The sequence below is a fragment of the Aplysia californica genome, unplaced genomic scaffold, assembly GCF_000002075.1.
Source record: "Aplysia californica isolate F4 #8 unplaced genomic scaffold, AplCal3.0 scaffold00318, whole genome shotgun sequence".
NCBI lineage: Eukaryota > Metazoa > Mollusca > Gastropoda > Aplysiida > Aplysiidae > Aplysia > Aplysia californica.
Window position 1 is genome coordinate 262,105 of NW_004797588.1, and position 24,047 is coordinate 286,151.

The window sequence follows — 24,047 nt, forward strand, 5'->3', positions numbered from 1 at the left end:
CTCTCTCTCTCTCTCTCTCTCTCTGTGTTTGTGTGTCTGTGTGTGTGCGTGTGTTTCTCTCTCTATACGTGTGAGCGTGTGTGTATGCGTGTGTTTGTGCGTGTGTGGGTTGTGTGGGTGTGTGTTGTGTGTGAGCGCGTGTGCATGTGCGTGTCTGTTGTGTGTGTTTGTGCGTGTACGCGCGTGTGTGTGTTGTGAGTGAGTGTGCATGTGTGTGTGAGACTGTACGTGTGTGAGCTTCGTATGTTAGAATAAAAGAGAAGTATAGTGTAGTAAAACAATAAGGTAAGGGTGTTTTTGGGCAGGAAATAAACACCAATCACACAGAGAAACAACAGACTACTAGCCCATCGAAATCGAAAAACCAAGAGCCACTGCTGTCAGCTCTGCCCAAACTTATAACCCCCTCTCCCTCTCTCCCTCTCTCCCCCTCTCTCTCTCTCTCTCTCTCTCTCTCTCTCTCTCTCTCTCTCTCTCTGCAAAGTGGCATAGAACAATATACCACAATACAATGCAGCCGTTCAATAATTTTAACAGCATTCTCAGATTGTCATGGAGAGTCTGCCCAGACATCACAGTCAAAAGGGCTTTGTAGGCGCATGAATGGTAGGCCTACCGTATAATTAGGACCTATATATAGGACTATGCTTTGTACATGATGTTCATGATCCTCTCTGGACTGACAGGCCAGCAAAACGCTGATCCTTTAGCCTGTGCCACAGTGTTCGTCCTTCACACTTAGCTTGGCCAAGGGCAAAGTCTGGAGGAGAAAAAAAAAGCGTCAATTTTCCTCAGTGGAAAGACAGCCTTGCCTCACCAGTCATTGTTTTGACCCTAGTCAAAGGTCACTATTTATAGTGTCATCCCGATCATATGACACCCGTGTCACGTGACTTTTACAGCGTGATTTGATCGGGACCGTGGACTCGCGTGGAGTAGGTAAGCTACGTTCACACACAGTGACACACACACACACACACAGACACACACACACTCACGAAAGGAGAGGTTCGTAGGGCATATTGCCCCTGATTTCCCAAGAAAAAGATTTTCTTGAAAAGTGCCACTGAATGATAATAATGTCACGACTTCAATCGAGCTCGTGCCAAGAAAATTTCTTGGGAAAAGGAAAGTGTTGTAACGGGAAAAAACAAAAAATCTTAGCCTATAAAGGTAAAAGCAGTTTGAACCCGAATGAACAATAGACAGGCAATAACAACTCTCTAGATCTAGGCCTATATGACGCAGTTTACTGTTACTCGTTTCCATTTTCAGTTGAAGTCGCGGATAAAAGCTCAACTGTTATCGCCGTGTATCTACTTGTAGAGAGCAGATAAACTCCACAACTGCACCAGTGGGCCAAGGGCAAAGCAGGCCATTGCCATTGCACAAACAAAGGTGTCGACACCTCTTCCTTCCTCCACGGCTGGTCAGGCACTTGTGCGAAGAACTGTGAAGCAGAAATTCCATTGTCATCAGACTATCCCCTGTTGAATGATGGAGCTGTAAGTTGATCAGTTTTTGTATTAATTTTACGCAATAGATCTAGATTTTTCTAGAGTTAACTTTACACCCCCCCCCCTTCCGCTGATTTCTTTGGAAAGTCGGATGGATGCTGGTGGTTGTTCTCTGACCAACTGGTCGAGTGGGGGGTGTGGCAATAGATCTAGCAGCGCACATTGAAATTGAAAAGAAAACAAAGCACATTCGACAATGGGGCATATCAGGTTGTGGTGAGGATTATAGACGATGAAACCATCAATTAATGATGCTTGAGTATGCAAATCACCTGTCAGACCCCTTCTGTAAAAGTTAAAACAGAATATTGGGAAAGAGAAAGATCATAAGTCACTTTATTTTTTATAGATGCCTTAAGCTAAATCTTTCAGGTAAGGTTCTAGGTTAGCCTAGCAGGTTAAAAAATAATTCTTAATAGAAAGTGAATGAGAAATAGGCTGCTAACTTATAAATTGCCCATTACTTATATTATTTCGGATTTGAGTTTTTTAATAATTTTTTTTTGTAAGTGTTTTACGACGCTCTCAACTGAGGTCTCGCGCGGGACACACCTTATATTTTCAGTTTGTAATCTAGGAAATTTTGAATTTTTCCCGAGTAGCGGCCGAAGCCTACTCTTATCGATTTTAGACCACCATTTAAGGGATCTTTAACGTGTTCAACTTGCACGCGGGCCCTCCGAGATTTTTCGCCCTTGCCCGAGAAGGCTAGGTGTAGATCTTTCCTACCAGAAGATCAGGGGTGTGGCAGAAAGACAGCAGTAAGGAGGAGCCAAGGAGTAGCAGTAGAAAGGCTGCAGAAAAAGTCAGGAGCCCAGAGGGTGGGGGGGGGGGCAAAGGAGGTGAGGGGGTGGGGACAGAAAGCAGACGACAGAGCATTGCTGGAGAGCAGGAAAGGAGGTGAAAGGAGACAATTTTAGAGAAGAACATTTTTCGGTCGCTGCCCGGATTCGAACCCGGAACCTTTGAATGAGAGGCCACCTTAACTTCTAGGCCACGAGAGCCCCCGGATTTGATCTTTGACTAGAAATCTAGATATAGATCTAGATCTGCTCTTAAATGTGCTTAATTGTTGTGCTGATAAGATTTTAAAGTGGTAATAAAGAATTATAATGCGCTGGGCCCAAAACTTATTTGAGCATGGTGATTTAATTTAGCCTAGCTTGTATTTCTCGTCCGTATGGATTTTTAACGAGGCCCTAAGAATTCACTTCTGTTTTGTTTTGGCTTTCTGTGTGTCAGTGTGTCTGTCTGATTAACTTAACATTGTTTATTTATAATACATTAAGAATTCAACACCACGCCTCACAAACTCATCTGCTCTTTATTATCATTTTATGCTTCGATTAATCTATGGAACATGATAGCAGTTGACCAGGGTGGTAACATTTTTATTTTTATAGTTTACTGACTCTAGACCTGTGACCTTTTTGCCTCTTTTTGTGTTCAGTTCGATATTGAACTTTTCCTCAAAATTAAAGTTAAATTATTAAATTGTGCCTCCCCCCCCCCCCCAACCACGGCAGTGCTACTGACTGAAGTTGTCTTTAGGCCATTCACAAAGCGGGGATATTAACATGTTCTTATGCACAGAATTGTAAATGGGCTGATTTTTCAATGTGATGCTCATACTGTGCCGGAACAACATAGAGGAACTGCTGCTTTTTCGTTCCGCATCCTTACTATCATCATTTATTCTCTACTCCTTTTGTATGTTTATCACTCTCTTGTGAACTGCTATTTCTGGGGTTCCTTGATATTCGAAGCAGACTTTGTGCTGTTGAGGCTAGAGAGGTGAGCAGGCCCGATTCCTTGTCAGGACTAATTCTCTCTTGACATTTCTACTCCTTGGCGCTCGTATTTTCTTATGCAGTTGTGAGCGCTGTAAAACCTTACTAAAACTAAAATTGTGCCTTCGAGAGTTCAGTTTTTTACCTCCGTATAATTCATTCTCACTCGTATTTGTATTTTTAAATCTTTTTCCCTATTTTATGTTTCAATCAGAGCCAATGATAAAATGTAAGTAAGTGTACCAAATTCACAGTTCTTAGTGCAAGATAAACAATTTACATCATGTACAGGTTTTCACAAGACTAAGATTTAGCACAAAAGTAGTGTCATGTAACATCTGGCAGTGTCTGAATAGCCATTTGTAACTTCATGGGGGATCTTTTTTCAAGATGGCGAAGGTCAGTGCTGATTCTCTGATTCTTCCAAGAGATGAGGTGTTAAACACCACATTGTCTTCAATTGTGTGTCATATATATATTCTCTAACCTTTCCAGAAATAAATCTTTGTTTTACTATTTGTAACATATTTCCTCAGACATCCACAGTTAGTACTGTCATCTGACGTTCAAGATGCTTCTTTTGATGCAGTTGTTGTGGTCACAGACACTACTTCAAAGCTAACTGGGCCGTTGTCAGCCATCAAGGAAGTAATTGACCGGGCAGCTGCGGTGAGACTGAAATTTTGTTTGCAATTTCTTAGAATTATTCATGATCTCTTCTGGTTATACACTGGATTCAACAGCAAGCTACAACACATGTGGTGGTCCACTCATAGTATACATGATACTTAAGTTGGAGGGGATAAGCACAGTATGTACTCACTTGTAATATGCTATATATAGGTAAAATTGAAGATTGGGGGGGGGAGGGGATTGTTTAATTTCTTATTTTGAACCATTAATCACTAATGCTACATTTATAGGAAACAAAAAATGTACAAGCAATAAGGATCTTCAAATTTAGTTTGCCATTTTGGGAACCTTTTTTCATCTTGTCCGATTATACTGTAGAAGTCCTGCCACTTATATAATATTTAGTCCTGAACTTTCTGCAACCATTTTCTTTACCTCATACAACTTAAGAATAGTGTTAATTGGACTCATGCCATCAAAATCTCAGTTACTACACACAGCTCAGTTCAGCTCTAGAGTAAACCTTTTTCCCTTGATTATTTAAAGGCAAAAATATTTAACAATTGTAGAATACAGTATCTGTATCAGGAGTCGGAAACTGACCTCACAAGTTGGGAGAAGGGTGTATAAAAGGAAAAATAATTCACGTGAAGTATTGTCTATAAGATGGGGTGTGGTAATAGTTTAGGTGAAAGCAAAAAATGAAATGGCACTCTCATGTTCTCATCTTGTCAATGCACACATTGTTTCTGCTGCTGGTTTGAACCCTTAACTCTAAAATGAAGTGTTTGCATATTTCCTGCATATCAAATGAAGCAATGTCTATAAAAGGGTCCTCGCATTAGGCTCTGTGAGCTGCACTAAAAAATGTTTGCTAATAATATAACTTGGCTCATACTTATACATGATGTATGCAATCTTTTTCATTATTGTTGCAGGTAGACAATGGGATTGAAAAGCAGCCTGTCCTTTTGATTGCAGAATGTGTTCCCTCCAAACGATTGGTAGGAGGCTATCTAGTTATCTCAACCGCTACCTCGCTGATTTTATTATTATAATTTTGTGTTTATTCGTCTACTCTATCTTTGAAAACTGTTTAGTGGAGTAAGTAGGCCATTATCAAAGAATTACCTGCAGGGCCCACTGTTTGAATTTGAGATTTTTTAGTGAACATTTTAATAATCTTAATACCCATTGATGACCTGTCATATTATAGCTATGTATGTGAAGAGGAAGTGACTGCTATGGCTTCTGAAGAAGCAAGAACAACTATTACCTGTGTGCATTTCATAGAAAAACAGAATAAAGTGGTTTGGCCACCTGTTACAAATGTCATTTAGCTAGTTAGCCTCAAGAGCCTCTATAAACACCAAGCACTCAGGCTATAAAGGTAGAGGTAGACCACGCAAAGATCAGCTGCTGAGCTGGCCTGCCATAGAAAACTGCATCTCCCCTCAACGCTTAATGGCAACAGAAGATGAAAAAGTAAAAGTAAGTATTAAGGCTATGCAAGTATTTCAGGGAAAGGGGCTGTTTATCCTCACATATTAGTTGTTAGTGGTAATATATCTATGCATGCTTCTATCTATTCTATCAAAATGATATCAGCACTCATTTCTTACCAGATTTATGCTGCTACAGGCCCAGTGAATCGAGATCAGGATGATGTCAGGCGCTTTGCAGATGCTGCAGGGGCTGGCATTCAGCGGTAGGAGGTTTATGTCTTGCCAAGATTTTGTTCCCCTTGTGTTTTCAAATTTCTTGTAGATGTAAAAATTTAGTTTGTCTTTCAGCTGAGTTGGTCTGTTCATTGGGAGAGACTCAGATTGTGACCCATTGAGTCTAACATGTGGCTATTTAATAAAAAAAAGAATAAAGTTTTTTATATTTTCTTAATTTGAACAGTCAGAAGTTCATGCAGTAAAGTGTGTAAAGATCTGTTTAAGTAGTAAGCACTCTATTTGGCGAAAACAGATGTAAAAATCTGGAGTATGCTTCAATAGCACATGTCATCTTTCTAAACAAATGAATAAAAACCCTAAGAATTATTTCAAATTGCGCTTAATTTTGATTTGTTCATGGAGAGAAATGTCCATGGTAGCAATTTGAAGTAAAATTGGATTGGGCTCCAGACTGATCCCAGTCATTTATTTTCGCCTTCAATGCATAAGAGTCACTGATTTTTTTACATTTAGTAAACATAGGTCATATAAAGTGAAATGCAAATCCAACAGCCTGTCAGTTCTTTATAAAAAATGTTTAATGGCCATGCTTATATCACAATGAACTTTGTTTCCAATGCCTCTGGATTTGTGATTTTTTTTTTTTTTATTTATCTTTTGGACTTGAAAAAAATTTTCATTTTTGACGTCTTGCTTTCCTGCTGTCAAAAATGAGAGATAGTACTCATTGAGAAAGGTAGAGTTTGTGATTTTATTCCCAAATACCTCTCATGCCTTCAGTGCCATCAGTGCTGGCTGCAAACAGCCACTTCTCATCACAGTGGAGAGTGACCTCTACGACCGTGCTGTTCTTGTGGCTGTTCTTGGCACTCTTCAGAAAGCATACCTGGTAAGTATTCTTAAATTTGGAAATTTTTTCAGGAGGCATTGTTGAGACTACTGTCTTCTAGCTGGCAATGTGATGACCCCATGCTAGAAGATTTTCATAAATGTGTACGCTCGTTTAATTGCTATTTACCTAAACCAAATTTAGGCACAATGCTTACATGACACAGTAAAACAAATACAATGTTCTTACTACCCTACAGCTGAATCTGTAAGATTGAAATAGAGCAGTAAAGTCAATTTAGATCAAAGAAAACAAAGTTTATGTGGAAATGTGGGGATTCTGTACCATAAGAATATAATGTGAGTTTAAAAGCTTGTGTGCCTCAGCATTTTCTTTAGTTGAAGGTTGTGTTCTGACAGTATATTTTGCAAAAATCAATAGATCTAGTTTGAGTTACAACTGTAACATTATTGCAGCCTTTAGAGTTGAGTGAAGCTGGAAAGCCCCCCAAGCTTTCTAGACTTGGAATTTGGACCAGCAATAACAGCTTTAGTACCAAGGATGTGGACCTGGCAGCAGCCTTTGAGAAAGGAAGGTAAGGCGTGTAGAAGTTAGTGTGATAGCTTTGAACTAATGTAGCATCAGTGTCAATTATTAAGTTTTTATTTACACTGGTCAGTTTTTTACTTCTGGACTGAACTTGAACTTGCCTAGCTGCAGTAAATGATTTCTTATTTGTGTAATGTAAACTTCTCTCATAGATTCAATACTAATGTTTACCCCCTCTAAGATCACATAGACTGCCTGAAAATGTCACAACGTAAGTAAAGATAAAGGAAGGTGAAATGCATTTGATCAGTCTTTGGGAGAAACTGACATTGTACTTTCACCATCTCTTTCCATGCATATTTCTATGCTTTAATGTCCTGCTGTTGGTAAATATTATGAGTTTCATGCATTTAAATGAAAACATGAAATTGGTTTTTCTTGTGCAGTAGATAAGAAGAAAAAATGTCATGACTGATCCTATAAGCTGGAGATACATTATGCAACCCATCAGCTTAACCTTCCCAACATGAAGCTAAACAAATTTGTATTGTTGAAATGTGAGAGGTGAAATACTCGTGGAAAGTACTGAAGGTGCACTGCTCAATTCGTTTAAAATTCATGACTGTGACTCGCAGGGCTTTTTCTTTTTAACTTTAATAGTTGTTTTGGAGTTTTCTTGGCTCTATTATTTTCTCAGAGATAAGTGTTAGATTGGAGATACTGCCTTCAAAATAAACTTAAGGTTGACAAAAGGGATAAACTCATACAATACAAATCAAGTGCGGGTGAAAGGCAATTGTAGACCATTTATTTCCCCTGATATTTCAGAGCTGTTGCAAGGGACATTGGAGGCTCAGATCCAGAGAGAATGGCTGCTCCGAGAGTGGAAGAATACTTGCGCCAAATATTTAAGGACTCCTGTGTTGAGGTACTTAACTTGCTGTCTCATGCTTGTAGGCTCAATAACTTTAACTAGTCTAAGAATGTTCTCAAGTTCAGACAATACTCATATATATGAATAGCTCATGGCGTAATATAAAAACAAGCCTTCATCCTTAGATTCTTAAACTGTTTCAACCAAATGGCAAAAATAAGAGATGCAATAATCTTTTCCATCCTGAAATATACCACGTTAAGTAAATCCTTGGAAATAATATATTAGAAGGGAATCAATGTAACCATTTGGGCACCACATGTTAGACAAGAGAAGATGAGAGTTTGTAGTTTCTAACATAGTAGGCCTACTGGATGGAAAATTAACAAACTCCAACGTCCCAAGATCATTGTCTGATATTTTACAATGAAAGTTGTTTAACTGATAAATAGCTCTTATCACTATATTTAAAAATTAAAAAGTGACTGTACGTTTTATGAATAGTTAGCGGCTCAAAAACAAAACATGAAACCTGGTGAGTACAAATGGATGTCAGTATCTAATGCATATAAGATTGTTTGTACAAGCCTTTATGTATATGATCTTTACTCGGTTATATATATGACACACTTCTCACATATTATTCTTTGCTTTAAGGACCAGGTTTTACCTATCTCAATGTGATCATGTTGACTCTAAATGATTTACTCTATTGGTTTAACTATGTTTATCTTTTGTCTTCAGATGGATGTGATTTCAGATGTGACCACTTTGAACAAAGACTTCCCCCTGCTTGGGGCTGTGAACAGGGCCGCAAATGGTGGGTTGGGAACAGTCTGGTTTTGTTTTCCATTTTCAGTTACATAACCACATGTAAAATTACTGGTTTTATTGATTATGAATTAAATTTGAATTGCAACCCAAAGTTTTTTTTCTTGATAATTCAAGATAATTTGAAAAAGTACCACTTTTTTAATTGATCTGTAAATGGAAATTTGTTTTACAATGACAAGTGCCTACATGTAGGCTTTGTTATTTATGTATGGCACATATTACTCGTGCACAGTATTACGCCAGTACAGAATATCTAGTTTATTGCAAAAATTATTGTGAAGCTTGTATGCTCTGATATTATCACATTCTGACATCATTTAGATTCATTGTATACCCTGCTTCAAGAAACGAATGACGAGTGTCATTTCATGGATGTTGGAGTCATTTCCAGCTCTCTCTTTCCAACATAAATAACCTTATGCATTCATGAGATGCCTACAATACCTAATGTTTGATTACTTAAAAACGTCTAGTTCTTCGACTTAATAGTCTTGGTGAATTGATTAAAAATGAATCTAGCTAAGGGAAAAGTGACAGTATAAATTTAACACCCCACTTGATACTGAATAAGTGTTGTTTCATTTTGTACAATTCCATTTTTCTGCTTCTGGCATATGTAAAGGATGTGTAGACAAAAAAGAACAGAATACATAATTGTCACTGCCTTTTTTTTTTACTCTGAATAGCTCTAACAAACTAATGCTTTGTCTTTGAAATGACATGCATTTGTGTCTGATAGCCCATTCAGTTTATTCAGTTCATTCAAAACAAAAACAAAAGGCTGTGAGCTATGATACCAGCAACATTGTATAATTTTCGCACCCAAAGAGCGAACAGCTATTTTATCATGCTTGGTTGGGGGCAGCAAACAATGTGGATCACAGGGGGAAAATGATGTTGGACTAGCGGTAATGAGATCTTTTTGTTAATGTAGGCACTTCAGTGAACGCGCTCACTATAGCGTCATTTGGCTTCGGAAAGTCCCATTGGGTTTTGTTTCCGGACATGACGTCTCATCGCGACAGTGGGTTCAAACTGCCCATATTTTTGTTTAATTTAGTGGACCAACATTCAAGTCCGATACATGTCTTTAAAGACCTGTGGATGGCCTTCAAAACGCTTCTTTCCAGGTCGATGTGCGACTAATGAGTCTCGAAATATTTCAAGTTGAAAAATAGACAATTTTTAACCATTGATTTTTGATCAATTTTCTCGTCATATTTTTTTCAAACTACCCTTGTTGGTAAACCATTCTTTGTTCTTCCAGAAAACGTTTAAATGGTTATCGTAGAAGTCTTACCTTGGCTAGTGAAGTCTTACCCTTTTATCAACCAAATCCGCGAAAACCTAGCTGAACCCTTCCACCGTGACATCGCGCAGAGTCGTGACGTCACGCATTTTCGCCTTGAGCTTTTGGCTCCCTCTCTTCATTGTTTGAAATGTAACAGACAGGGAAATACATCACCAAGAGATTTTTAAACTTTAGTTCAAAAGTTAATCAATTTTGGTAATGTTTTATAATCACTGACCTCACATTGTGCCTTAGTTCATTCGATAGTATAAAGAAAACGAGACTTTTTAGACCCAAGTATTTCCTTTTCACTGAGCTCCCCCCTCCCACCTCCCACCTTTTTTCCCCTGCCCAAAGCCTTTCATTGCGTAGGCCTGGGGCCTAGATCTAGTACCAAGAGTCCGGACTCGTGTTGTTAACACTGTTAAAAATTAAATTGGGACGCCTATTAAAGTATCTGATGCAATTATTTGCTTGATAAAGTTTCTTAGGTCTATTGTTAGTACCGATCCAGATTTTCTTTATTTTCTATCGTATGAACAAGAACGAAAAATGCTATGTACTGGGTTGTGGGATTCACTGCATGCCCCCCGCCCCCGCTCTCTCTCTCTCTGTGTGTGTGTGTGTGTGTGTGTGTGTGTGTGTGTGTGTAAGTGTGTAATTTCGTGTGTTCCCACTCCCCTCTTATTTTCATAACCGTACCTCTCTTTTCTTCTCCATCCCACTTTACCTACTCTTCAACTTTATACATTTTCTCTATTATATATCCTTCTTGTCTTATTTGTCTTATAATTACCACGGCCGCCATCCTTCCACGACTCACGGTATTAGCTGTGTAAGCCTATTACTCTTTTCCACTGATGAAACAACCCTGAAGAAAGATGCCAGTTGCAACAAAGTGAGCACTTTTGCTCCTCAGTTCTTACTTTATTTTACTTTTACCCTCCTCTGGTATCCTTAGGATGTCGAGGGGAGGTGCAGGTTTCGGCGTCTGTGATAGATAGATGCTAATTAGTTATATTGTTCCAGGGCCTTTTTAACCCCATCTAGTCAGGTCTTTCTTGGTCGTCCTCTTGATTTAAAGCCGGATTCGCGGATGTGGTAAGCTCTAGGCGCTAGTTGTTTCTGGGGCATTCTAGTTAGATGTCCGAACCATTTGACTCTTTGACGCTCTAATAAATTTACTACTGGTAGACGTATGGTCTCGTTCCTTATGCGGTCTCCTCTGATGACGTTCGAGGTTTTGCAGAAACATCTAATTTCGCGTGCATTGATTTTCCTTTCTCATGCCTTGTTTAGAGACCATGTTTGGCACTGGTATGTTAATGTTGGTATGAAGATTCTATTGATGAGCAGGGGATGTCACTTCAGTTGGAATGTTCTTGTGACTGAGAAGGGGTGCTAGCTGGTAGGTCACTGCATTTGCCTTCATAGTTCTTTTTCTTTGTCCATACTCCCATCTAGTGAAAAGATGCTTCCCAGATATTTAAATTCCTCTGCTTGTTGGAGTTGTGTTCCGTCAACAAGGATGTTGAGTTTCCCTGGGGTTTTTCTTGCCTTCATAACTTCTGTATTTGAAATGAAGATTTTCATGTTTAGGTGTTTACATTCCTCATTAATTAATTTTGTTGTGTGTTTTTTGTGATTCCTCTTCATCTGTATTTAATGTACTTTGGTCATCAGCAAATACAAGCTCGCTCAGTTCATTGAAGTTGTCATTTGCTGCTTTCGTGATGAAGAGAAGCGGAGAGAGAACACACCCTTGTCTCACCCCAGACGTGATGGGGAAACAGTCCGATAGTCCTTCTGTTGACCTTTCGGCATACAGGCTGTTTTTATAAAGTGCCATGATGTTCTTGAGCAATTGTCCTTTAACACCATATTACTCTAAGACTAAGACTACTCCCCGGGGCGATGCCACTGACTGAAGTGCCTTTATGCCATTCCAAAACAGGGGACGTTCTAATGCACAGTAGAATTGTAAATGGGCTGATCGAACAATGGCATGCTCATAACTATGTCTGAACTACAACAGGGAACTGCGCCTTTTTCTTTCCTAATCCTTAATATCGTCATTTTCCTCTACTTCTTTTGTATGTTTGTCACACTCTTGTGACCCGCTGTTTCGGGGTGCCTTGATAGTCTAAGCAGACTTTGTGCTGTAGAAGCTAGAAAGGTGATTCCCTGTAATGACTTCTCTGTTGACATCCACCCCTTGGCCCTCATGTGACCTTATGCAGTTGCGGGTGCCGTAAAACCGCTACTAAAACCTCTAAGACTTCCCAAAGTTGACATCTATTTACCCTGTCGAACGCCTTTTCTTGGTCCACGAAGACGATATTGAAATCTTGTCATGTCCAATGGCAGTCTCACACAACTGTCCGAATGCAAAAAAAAACCGTCAGTTCCGCCCTTGCCTTTTCTGAAGCCAAACTGGGATTCATTGAGTTGAGTCTCTACAATTGGTCTCATTCTCATTTCCAGTATCTTGGCAAACGTTATATCCTCACGGCTGAGAAGGGATATTCCTCTGTAGGCTCTGTGTTGTTTTTGTCGCCCAGGCCAGGCTAAATATCTTCCATAGCCAGAGTTTTCCGATATGGCCGTATAGTTTGATCTCTTCTGCTGTGATTCTGTGATGTTTTCAACGCCTATCGCTTTGTTTGTGGGGCTATTCTTTATAACATGTTGGGTTTCACTCTGCAGTAGTGATGGTTCTGGCGTGGTTTCTTTCGGTGAGAAGGTGTTTGCTGTTGTTCTGCTGTAGGATTCTGCAGCTCCTGGAAATAGCGTTTCTATCTTTCCTTAATCTTTGGCTTTCTGAAAATAGGGTTTTCCGTGCTCATCATTGACTATTTCAGTTTGGTTGAATGGTTCTTACCGCATCCTCATGCTTTTTTAACTTTCTAGTAAAACTCTCAAGGGTTTTCTTTACATTTTGTTACCAGTTGTTCTCCATATACTGACCACGATCTGTTCTTAGCTTCTTTTACTTTTACTACCCTTGATGTATAGCTGCGGTCCTTTATGTATAGGATGTAATCTTCCTCCGTCCTTGATTTCTACCACTTTTTGAATGCCTTTTTCTTCAGTTGGACGGCTTCCTTCACTTGGTCATTCCACCATATAGATCTAGTTGTTTTCTTTTCCTGCCCTCTTGTTTTCCCGGTGCCGAACTCTTCTTTTAATGCTCTGTACACACATGCTTTGACTTGGCTCCATTCTTCTTCCATGTCTCCCAATTTTGGGGGAAATTTGTGAAATACATCTTTCAAACGTTCATGTATCTTATCCTTGTTATTGTCATTTATATTTCTGAGATTTACGACTTCTCATCGTTTCTTTGCTTCTGACCTCTTCCTGTTTGGTGTGTCAATAGTAAACATGATGACTGGTCTGTGGTCAGAGTCTGTGATGTAGATGGGAATCACTCTTGAGTCTCTGATTTTTCTCAGTTTCGATCTTTTGGCTAGGATAAAATCAATTTTTGATGCTATCTTTAGATCATTGCATTTGTACCAAGTTTTAACTTGACTCCTTTTGTGTTGGAAGAAGATATTTGATATGACGAGCTCATGTTCTGCACACAACTGTAATAGCATTTCCCCATTGCTGTTTTGATCTGTAACCCTGTCACTGTGTGGCTTCATGTATCTCTCCCACGTCGTCTTCCTTGTTTCCACTCTGCCTTTGAAGTCCCCTATCATTGTCACATTATCTTTGTCATCCACGGTGTTTAAAAGGTCACTCAGTTGATCATAGAACTGGTGTCGCAGTTCTTCGGGATATGAGTCATTGCATGGTGTATATATATATGTATATATATATATATATATATATATATATATCTGTATTTGATGACCCTTAGTAATTATCATATTCTATGGTGATTTCCCGCTTTATACCATACTCGTTGAATTTTTTTCAAGTCTGTGTTATGTGTTATGCTTGGGTTTAAAAGGCACTTGCAACACAAATAGGTCATATATAAGCCCCGAAGATTAGAGATGTTACAAGAGAGTAACGTACACAGAAAAGAACGAGGAGAGATAAGGACGGTTGATTGTTAATAGGGAAAAAGGAACAAACCGCACCCAGAGCACCCGCCAACCTCCTGCTTGAGTTATGCATGTAAGATTGAAACTGTTTTCAATTTTAATGATTTTTCCCCAATGGCAAGTTACAGAACTCTTTAAAACAAAATGAGTGATGTTTTTCTTTTGAAAATCGGACCATTATTATGGAAAGTGTGCCCGTTTCTTTTTTGGGATAATAGGCACTGGACTCCCGACATCACGATTATGACGTAATTAAACTGTAAATAGAATTTTACTCTTAATGTACTTGACTTTTATTTTTATATATTGATTCTATATAAAACGGCAAACAAAATGATACCTCAATGGTCACGATACAACTATTATTAAGGATATTATGACGTTGTGAAGCAAAATTTCGAGTTTTGGTGGCACAAAATGCAGTGCAAAAATTTGGCCGAATCAGGGCGAAAATTGATTCACAAAAACGGTCGCTGCTTCTAAACGAACAAAGATAGCACAAAAATTTTTTAAGTTCTGAAAACAGAAAGCCAAGCTCTTTTCAATAATCCAAATTTTAGTGCCCTCGGAGAAGTTTGAAAATTTCACTGAAGTGCCTAGTTAATGGGTCATTTTTGTTGGAACAAAAACATTTTGATTGCCAGCTTTGTTTTTAATAGTCTATCAACTGTCTTTTTTTTTTGTTGCTTACTCCCTTCCTCTTTGTTTGTTAATTTTTAGTGTAGGCCTATGACCAACTTTAATTGGATGATGTTGGACTGCAGCGTCATTAACCTTGGTTTGAGGTCTCTTTAGTATTTGTATGGTTCTTCTCTTATTTGGCTTGGCAGTTTGAGAGATGGATTTTCGAAAGTTCTACTTATTATTCTTACTGCATAATCAAAAGGGGTGTTAAATCCAGATCACATCAAAACCATGATTCTTATATTAGATTTTGCGATTATTGTAATAAACTTCAGATTTCAGTTCATTGTTGAACTGATTTGCCCCCTTTGCTGATATTTGTCCTCGTCCTTCATTATTTGCAACGTATTTCTTCTTCTATATTCAGGTGTTGATCGTCACAAAGGAAGACTCATATTTTTGGAGTACAAAGGCAAGGGAGAAATCTCCAAGACTTTGTTTCTTGTTGGGAAGGTGTGTTCTTTTGTGAAAATATACATAAAAGTATGGGTTAGTGTGTCAGTTTTCACTCTGAACAATGATTTCAGTTTGGTCATTTATTTGTCTCATTGGGTTCTAAGGGCAATGACATGTAGTCAACAAAGTTTGTTTGTTTATTTTTTATAAAGCAACGAATTCTGAAGGATTATATCTCCATTTTGAACTAACCTGCAGATATTCTCTTTTAATCTGCTTTATAAATCTATGCTTACCATTTCTTTGTAAAACCAGTAAAGGATACTAGAAAATGACAAAATCAAGGAAGCTTACCGTAAATATTTCAGGGGCGAAACAATGGGAATTGTGATTTTGTTGTTACTGGTCTAAAGTGGGTCATTGCGTTTATGCTAGAGATCAAATTAGGAAAAAAATTTGGGCTTCAGAAAGAAATGCAGTCAAAATTGTCCAAGACGGTCACCCATTGTTGAGGAGAAAAACGATTGTCTTAGACATATATGGTCTTCTTAGACATATATGGTCTTCTTAAACAGTGTCAATATAATTTTAAAATGCAACAGTGGAAATGGGAAGTGATCATTTGTACAGGTGATTGTCTATGGCTGGGTGGCCTTTAGAGCAGGCTCGACTGTATCTATACATATAGTCATTCAAACTTTTGCATATACTGAAAACATTTTTAACGATTCCAAAAAAAAGCTTGCGAATTTGTGTATGAACTTTCTGTTCAAGCTATTTATATTTGATGCTCAGAGAAATAAGCCCTTTCTTAGTGCTTATACAAACTATGGTGGTAGCACTTTTTAACTGAGCTAACTAAGACATACACAACGCCTCTCCTTTTTATTCCTTTGTATGATGTTTGAAAGTACATCCTGTGACATTGCATTCTTTATTCTTTTCTGTATATAACCAGGGTATCACATACGATACTGGCGGTGCGGACATCAAGGCTGGGGGTATCATGGCTGGAATGCACAGAGACAAGTGTGGGGCTGCGGCTGTGGCAGGATTCATGAAGGTAAAAAGCGGCTTCAACTCTTTGAGTTCTGGGCTTCTGATCCTAATTTTACACAAATCCTATTCTCCTGGGCTTCTGAGTTCTGCGAGAGAATGCTTCATCATGCTAAATCAACACAGAATGTGATCTGAACATGTGTGAAAGGGTGCAGACATGTTGGTACCCCATAATAGCATTTTGACAGAAACTATCCTTCTGACTGATAAAAGTTACATCCTTTTTTTCTGCCCGATAATTCAGCACTCTTTCCTCATACTGGTGAACCGTGGTACGGATTATTGTTATTGAGGCGAGCCACCAATTCTCATGCATAGAAGTGTTTGTAATATAATTTGGACCCTTTTTTCCTAAGGTGCTGTCTGTTCTGCAACCAGAAAATTTGCGAGTTATTGCTGGCTTGGCTATGGTCCGGAACAGTGTTGGAGAAGGTAAAATGTAAACAACAGTAAATCAGTATGCAAAAGTCTCTTGTGAAATGGTAGCAAATAAATCTGAGATTTCTAACATAATGGTTTTAGGACATACGCATAGAATTTTAATTGCCCCCCCCCCCCCCCCCATACACTGTCCATATCTCACTGTCTCTCTGTCTCTCTGTTTCTCTCTCCCTCTCCCTTTCCCTCCCCTTCTCCCGCCAAAGTAATGCATTTGTCTTAAAACGAAAAAAAACAAAACATTGAATGACTTATAACATTTTGGAATTCACCAGAGGATGGGGGGGTCTTTCTCTCCAGGTTTCCCTTCTAATTGGCCAAATTTTCATTTAGCAGTACAATGAGAGAAGCTTTAAACTTTAAATCATACAACAACGATCATCATTTTTCTTCCATCAATTTTGAGAACACAGAATGTTTTTGTTTTTCTTGTGGTTGTATTGCTTTACTTAATGCAAAATAGGTCATTTTGACTGTGTGGTGTAAGACTCCGCTGTTTTGAAAAGTGACGTGCGATGGAGTCTTACTCTAAGCAGTCAATTTCAAAGAGGCACGCATGGTTTGTAAATAGAACACGGAATTGAGAGGAATGTTGTTTTCTAGTCCATGAAGAATGAGTGCAGTTTTGACCTCACCCATATTTGAAGCTCTGACTATTGCGTGTTTTTCAAGTGTGTAGCCAACTGCACCATCACAGACAGACGTCAGAGCCTTTACTGTAACTAAGAAATGTCTCTTGTTTCCCTGTCAGAGAGCTACGTTGCTGATGAAATCATCTGTTCTCGTGCTGGGGTCAGAATCCGTGTTGGCAACACAGATGCAGAAGGTCGAATGGTCATGTCTGATGTCCTGTGCCGTATGAAGGAGCTTGTAAGTGTGCAGGATAATACACTGAAGTTGGGGGGGGGGTTCTGTAGAATGAAAAGACCTCTTCATGGTAATGTATAACATTTATGATTGGAGACAAATGCTTTCTCTTGATAAATTCATTCACCTAAATTGCCCACCGGTCTTTTCTTTTTCATTTCCCATATTATTTATGTTCTACCTTGATTCGGACATACCAATATCTTTCCTGTACTGTAACTGATTAGTGGTTTGTTTATAATCAAATTTGTCTTTAAAATATTTAGCTTGTAAAAGTGTCTTAGAGTACTGAGACTAAGTGGATGGAGGGAGTCCCAAGAAAACCCCTGAAAAAACATAAGTTCAAGTGAACCGATTGCAAATTCAAAACAAGGTCTCTTGCGCTGTTGTAAAGTGTATTTTTGAATGAGCTAAAGACTTGCACATGCAAGACTACGGGGCAGCTTTACTCTGACTGGTGTTTTGCTGTGAACCTGTGCCAATAAGGGGATTTAACCATGTTATTTATTCGTAGAGTATAATTTATTGGTAACTGGGAACAGCACACAGAGTTTAACACCACTTTGTCTTTCCTCAAGACAGTTTAGTACTTTGTTTTACCATTCTGTTTATATGTGAACAAAATTTTAAAGTGATTTTTTTTTTCATGAGCACTGTTAAGATCACTAAGAAGCCGGTTGAATATTTTGGTCACCAAGGTAGAGTAACGTTGCCTTTTGCTCTTAAACACTTTGTGACTAATGTCTTTGGGTCAATTTTTTTTCAGGCCAAAGATGCGGTGAATCCACAGCTGTTTACAATTGCAACCCTGACAGGCCATGCCATTCGTGCTATGGGACCAAACTACTCAGTGAGTTGATCTTTTCTATGTACATAATCTGCTTGTTAGATCATCTGAATTCTGAGTCTCTTCCCACAAAGACCCAGCCTTACATGAGAGATCTATTTGTTGAATTTCTCAACCTTCTTGCTTATTAACTTCAGCTCCGTTTAAAGATCTTTTAGTATACATTGACACCCTTAACAATTTAGAACAACGTCTAACACCATACTCAACACCCTTTATTAAGAAAACTTCTTGTCACATTAATGCAGCGGTGATCAATCCTTGAAAAGGGTTTCCAGGTGTATAATTGTGTGATTCCATTCTTTGTAATTTAAACATTTCACAGTTCAAAGACAATCTGAGATTATACATAGAATTTAGAGAAACATTAATACTCCTACACCAATTATGAAGTTTAAATTACGTTCCTGAAAATGGCACTTTTGTCTGTGGAACCTGAAGTCAAAGGCTCTCCACAACCCCCTTTATTTAACTGCTCATCATTAGGATGCGCAACACCACTGATGGATCCATCAGTCATGAATAACTTTAGGTTTACCGGTATATGTGAAATTTTGGTGTGGCCTGTCATTTCTTTCATTTTACTTTTTCCATCTTCATTTCATGACTGTGAGGCCAAATATTCTGCCTTTGAATGACCTTTCTATATATGTAACCAATAGTTGTTGAACCCATGCAAAAAAAGAAGTAAAGTGGAAAAATCAACAGGTAGAACCTTCACAAAACCCACAGAAGATTTTCGGGTGGGATCTCAACAGGCCAGATGTGGGTGGTTGGCGGGTGCTCTGGTGTGGTTTGCTTCTTCTATCCTATGAAAACTCTATCGTCCTTATCTTCCCTTCTTCTTTTTTATGTTTGTTACTCTCTAGTAAAATCTCTAACCTTCTGGCGCTCCATATGACCTTATGCAGTTGCGAGCGCCGTAAAACCTCTACTAAAACTAAAGTGGAAAAAGAATGTTCCTTTGCTCTTTGTTTTATCTTTTTGCCATCTTGGTTTTTCCACAACACTTCCTAGCCATCTCTAAATTGTTGAGTTTCTCTTCTCTCTGAAACTCAATGTAATGGCAAATGATGTCTGTTCTGTAATGTAGGGCGAATCAGCCTATTTTATAAACCCTTCATTCCCCATTACCATAGTCTTGATTTATTATTATTTTTAATTTTAGATTATCATGGACAACGGACCAGCAAGGATGATGAGAAATGCACAAAGGATTCAGGAAACTGGCCATAACTTTGGTGATCCCTTCGAAATTTCCACACTCCGACGTGATGTAAGATTCCTGAAAGATGGTTCTCTGTATTATATCTTTATACATATTAGAATATATATATATTTATACATAGCATAAAGAGTGTACTCGTGGTGTTAATAAAAGAGAAGTAAGGATTTATGTGCATTCACTCTCACAAGCATGTCAATATTGTGCCTGAGTGCGGTATTCGATTTTAATAATAAAAAGCTGGGGCGTAGTCTCCTCTTGATTTTTTTCCTTTTTAAAAAATTCTAGACAGCAGACACAGCCTGCCTCCTCCAAATTCCAAATGTATCAATGGTGGAGTAAAAGATTAACAAGAAATAACCGTTCCTGTGAGACGGTTGTTCAAAATATATTCCACAGGACTAAAATACTATATTACTCTACTCTCATATAATTGCAGCCTATGTTAGAGTAAGAAACATCAATCATCATACTGTTGTTTAGGCCATAAAAAGTCAAGTTGCATGTATATTAAAATTTTCTGGGTTGCAGGCCCATTTAGTCAATCTTAAGATTTCTTACATTTTCTTCAAAATAACTGCTTAGTGTAGGATTCCGTCACTTGTCATGGGGTCTTACACTGAGCGGTTGGAGAGCTTTACTTTGTGAACGTAACTCTGATTTAATTCTCTAGTTTAGGAAGTCTCAATAACTGTTTACTCTTTATTGGAATGTGTTTCTTTGCAGTAAGGACATTGCCTTTCAATGCAAAAACACTTGGTGTGAGTTTAAAAAACATATTTTGGGTACGGTACCAGATGAATTTTATGGCTCAGAAAAAAGTCTTATCTCTGGTTTTTTACTCCTTGCTCACTATCATTTATTGTGGGTTTTTTTTATGGCAAGTTAAAAGCCTATATTTTGTGTCTAGTGCTATTGACTTTTGCACAGGTAATGACCATTCCCAGTTGTAGACATTCTTATGTTGCATCATAGTTACAGTAATTTCCTATTTATTTGAGTGTCTTTTGAATTTCAAGGAATATAAAGCTGTTTGGGACTTTTGGAGCTTCTAGGATGCTAATGTTAATTATATTTTTATAAATCCTGAAGGCTAAAACTAAATTGTAAATCATCATTGTGTTCTTTTCTTTGATAGCATTCCTGTATGGAAGTTCAGATTAGACTTGCTGTTGATTGCTGCTAGTACAAGCGAGTACTGCTCCAGTTTTAGCTGAGTTTTTAAAATGTGTTATATTATATATACGCATTATATCCACCAAACTTGTTCAGGATTTTGAGTTCCATGCTGGGAAATCGGAGTATGAAGATGTGCTCCAGGCCAACAACTCTCCCTCTACTATGACCAACCGTGGACATCAAGGACCTGGTGCTTTCCTCATCTTGGCGTCTGGTTTGGACAAGGTGAATGATAGAAACATAAATGAAGTGTAATGAGCTTCGTTCAAAATAACTTTGTGAATTTTTGCTATTCTCGCCTTTCTTTCTTAAGGAGCAGAATGTTTCAGAAAGAAGCTGAACTTTATTTTTTAGTTTTGTTTTGAGGTGTTTCTTAATCATATAAAACCATAATTAGGTTCTTAACGCTGTTTTTCAAATGTATTTTTAAAGTAAAAGACTTTGCGTTGGCCATTCAGGATGCAACATGATCTGAATGCTGAATTTGCAACGAGAGATTGTCACATTGTGTGATTGGAAAGATTAGAAAGAGAACTTTAAGGGCAAAAGAAGGAAGAAAATCATTGATTTTGCTTTGTCTGTCAGTGGAGGAAAAATAATTTTCTTCATTTTTGCCTCGTTAGCTTTCATTCAGCTTGCATTTGTAGGTAGTTGGTGACTGCTTTGGTGAGGTTTTCTTCTTCTTTCCTACCAAACGTCTTTATCTCTCCTTCTTTTTTGTGTTTATTACTCTCTTGTAACCCCTCAAATCTTCGGCACATACATGACCTGATAATGTTGCCAGTGCTGTGAATTACTCTTTCTATTAAAAAAATCATTGATGTTACTTATTCTGTATCCTGTCAGTGAAGGAAAATTCGTACCCTTTCTTTCTGTCTCATTGGCGTTCAGTCACATTGCATTTGTGGATAGTTGGTGAGTGCTGTGGTGTGGTTTGTTTCTCCTTTCCTTTCAAACATCTATCGTCCTTAACTCTCCTTCTTTTTTATTACCGGTATATGACTTTATTGTGTTGCAAGTGCCGGGAAATTCGTACTGAAAAGCTTGCCTTTCCTTTGTCCCCAGCATGGTGTGGACTCCCAAAAACCACTGCCTTATTCACACCTGGACATTGCTGGCTCAAGTGGCCCTTTCCCTGGTGTGCCAACTGGATCCCCAATTGTTGCTCTTGCAGCACACTTTCTGTTGCAGTAATTTCAATGGAAAGTGAAACACTTTTTGTAACTGGTGTTTGTTTTTTTAAATTGTTGTTTGACTTTTCAGAAAAAAATATGTGCTTACAATAGTTTTGCTTTGCATATTGTAGGGGTTTAGGCTTAATATTTTTTTTCAAAATGTTAGATGTCCAGCTGCTGAAGAGCTGCAGGGATTTTTCATTTATGGTCGCAATTTGTGATAGTGTCGAACAATGTGATCTTTTTTCTGTTTTCTCATTTCCTTGAATGTTGATGTTACAATCAATCAAACTGTTGAAACGCATCTAAAAGAAAGTCCACAAGATTTTTGCATTCCAATGTATTCGAAGCAGATATCGATTTATCCATACTCAAGATGCTTTGGTCCGTCCTGGCAGAGCCTTTTAAGGATGTTCCACGTTGACTAATGTGGACGTCCCTGAATATTTAGGAATTTTGTAGAGATTGGATGCGCAGACTGCAGTTCAACCTGCTGTGATGGCCACCTTTCCTAGACAATTGCCTGTTCAAAAGACCATTTCTCATTTCCCCATTCATTTTTCAATATTGCAATGCTATAATCCATTCCAAGGCAGCCACTTTTCTTGCCGACAACAGGTGGCTATCCTGGACCTTTTTGACTAAACTGGGTTTTTTGTTTGTTTTTGTTTTGTTTTTTTGTTCTGTGTTTTTTTTTCTCACTTTTTTAAATTTTAAACTTTTTTCTTTTCAAATTCAAGACAATTTTGTGGCAGATATGGCAGAGTGCACCAAGTTCTCTGCCAACTTTTTTGAGAGACAAGTCACAAAGTAGGGGACAAGAGCAGCTGCGGACATATAAACACTTTTACTTGATATTGATAAAGTGCTCTTTTAAGTTCTGGTGTGCTTCACATAAACAAAATAAGGAAGTATTGCGCAAGGCTGACCGTTTTGTTCCTGAATCAGAGGTTGTGTCAAGGGAAGTAACTGCTCATACAAGCAAGCCTTTTCAGGCTTCATTGGGTTTTTTCCCCTTTATACTTGCTTCGTGACATGTTCAGAACAGAATCGGATAAACCTATCGTTACAGTTAACAAAATACTTGCATTTGTCACACTTTTCTTGTAATCGAACATTGAGATATATATATCCTACTTAATTTTCAAGCCCGATGACTTGGTTGAACAATGGAAGTGAGTTTCACTGTTTGTGTCTTTTCTTACCACAGTTTTTAAATACAGTCGATCTTGAACTAACGGCAACCTGACCAAAACAATCACCTGAACAAAAGAAGACTTATTCCCACTTTCCCGTTTGGTTTTTTTAATGTATTATATTGACGCTAAGACATCTACCTGTCCAACACCATCACTTTTCTCCTCAACAATTGTTGGCCGTCTTACACTTAGACAATATTAACTGTTATTATTAACAATGTTAGTTAAGACAAATGCTATGGGGCATAAGGATTTTCATTATTAAATATAATGGGTTTTTTCACAGTATATTTGTGTGCCATTATAATGAAATGATAACCATTTCGGATTTCAAAGCAGAGTATGGTTGATATTTAGTAGAACATATTATGTTTAGTCTAGTTTACATTCCTAATTTTAGTTTTAGTGAAACGGAGTCCTGCTTTTACATTAGGGCTGTGGCTTCTTTTTGTCTATCATTTCTTTCTGACTTAGAGAAGGATTGTAAGGAAATCTTTTGCTTTGAAGTGCTCAAAGCAATCTTTCTTCTTTTGTTTTTCTTTATGGATTCATGTATAATTTGAATATATTGGGGGGGGGGAGTATTTAAAAATTTAAAAACTTTCGTTAGAATTCCACAGAGGTGAATATAGCACATTTATTTTGCCAAGGTCATTAAAAAATATTGTGTAACTGTTGCCTTTGTGTTTTTACGGTTATGGGAAAACATTCGCTCTGGTGAATTGTTGTATGTTTTATTATGTTTTGGATCTTTAGGAGGGATGGGTCATGAAGGTTTGGCTCTCTAAGTCTGGATTTTCCCCTGCACTCCTTTTGAACCAGGAACGACTGCTTCCTCTTTTTTGTTTTTATGTGTTATTTTTGCACCTTTTATAATATATAACCCTTTTTCTCTCCTTCCATCACTCTCTCTCTCTCTCT

At 38.1% G+C, this 24,047-nt stretch overlaps 1 protein-coding gene across 2 annotated transcripts; it reads left to right on the forward strand.

Moving 5' to 3' along the window:
• The first annotated feature begins 780 nt into the window (after positions 1-780).
• LOC101852637 (putative aminopeptidase W07G4.4) lies at positions 781-23,803 on the forward strand. 2 transcript variants are annotated; one of them, XM_035970765.1, is made up of 17 exons: positions 781-939; positions 1,276-1,505; positions 3,844-3,976; positions 4,879-4,944; positions 5,566-5,648; positions 6,403-6,511; positions 6,928-7,046; positions 7,829-7,928; positions 8,619-8,694; positions 15,109-15,194; positions 16,096-16,200; positions 16,553-16,628; positions 17,386-17,504; positions 18,268-18,351; positions 19,517-19,624; positions 20,846-20,977; positions 21,818-23,803. In XM_035970765.1, exons 2-17 carry the CDS (start codon positions 1,495-1,497, stop codon positions 21,944-21,946), a joined length of 1,536 nt encoding a protein of 511 aa, XP_035826658.1. In that variant the 5' UTR covers positions 781-939; positions 1,276-1,494; the 3' UTR covers positions 21,947-23,803. The 2 variants fall into 2 exon arrangements, with proteins under 2 accessions (XP_035826658.1, XP_005102298.1); XM_005102241.3 differs by lacking the exon at positions 781-939 and having other exon boundaries at positions 994-1,505.
• The last annotated feature ends 244 nt before the right edge of the window (positions 23,804-24,047 follow it).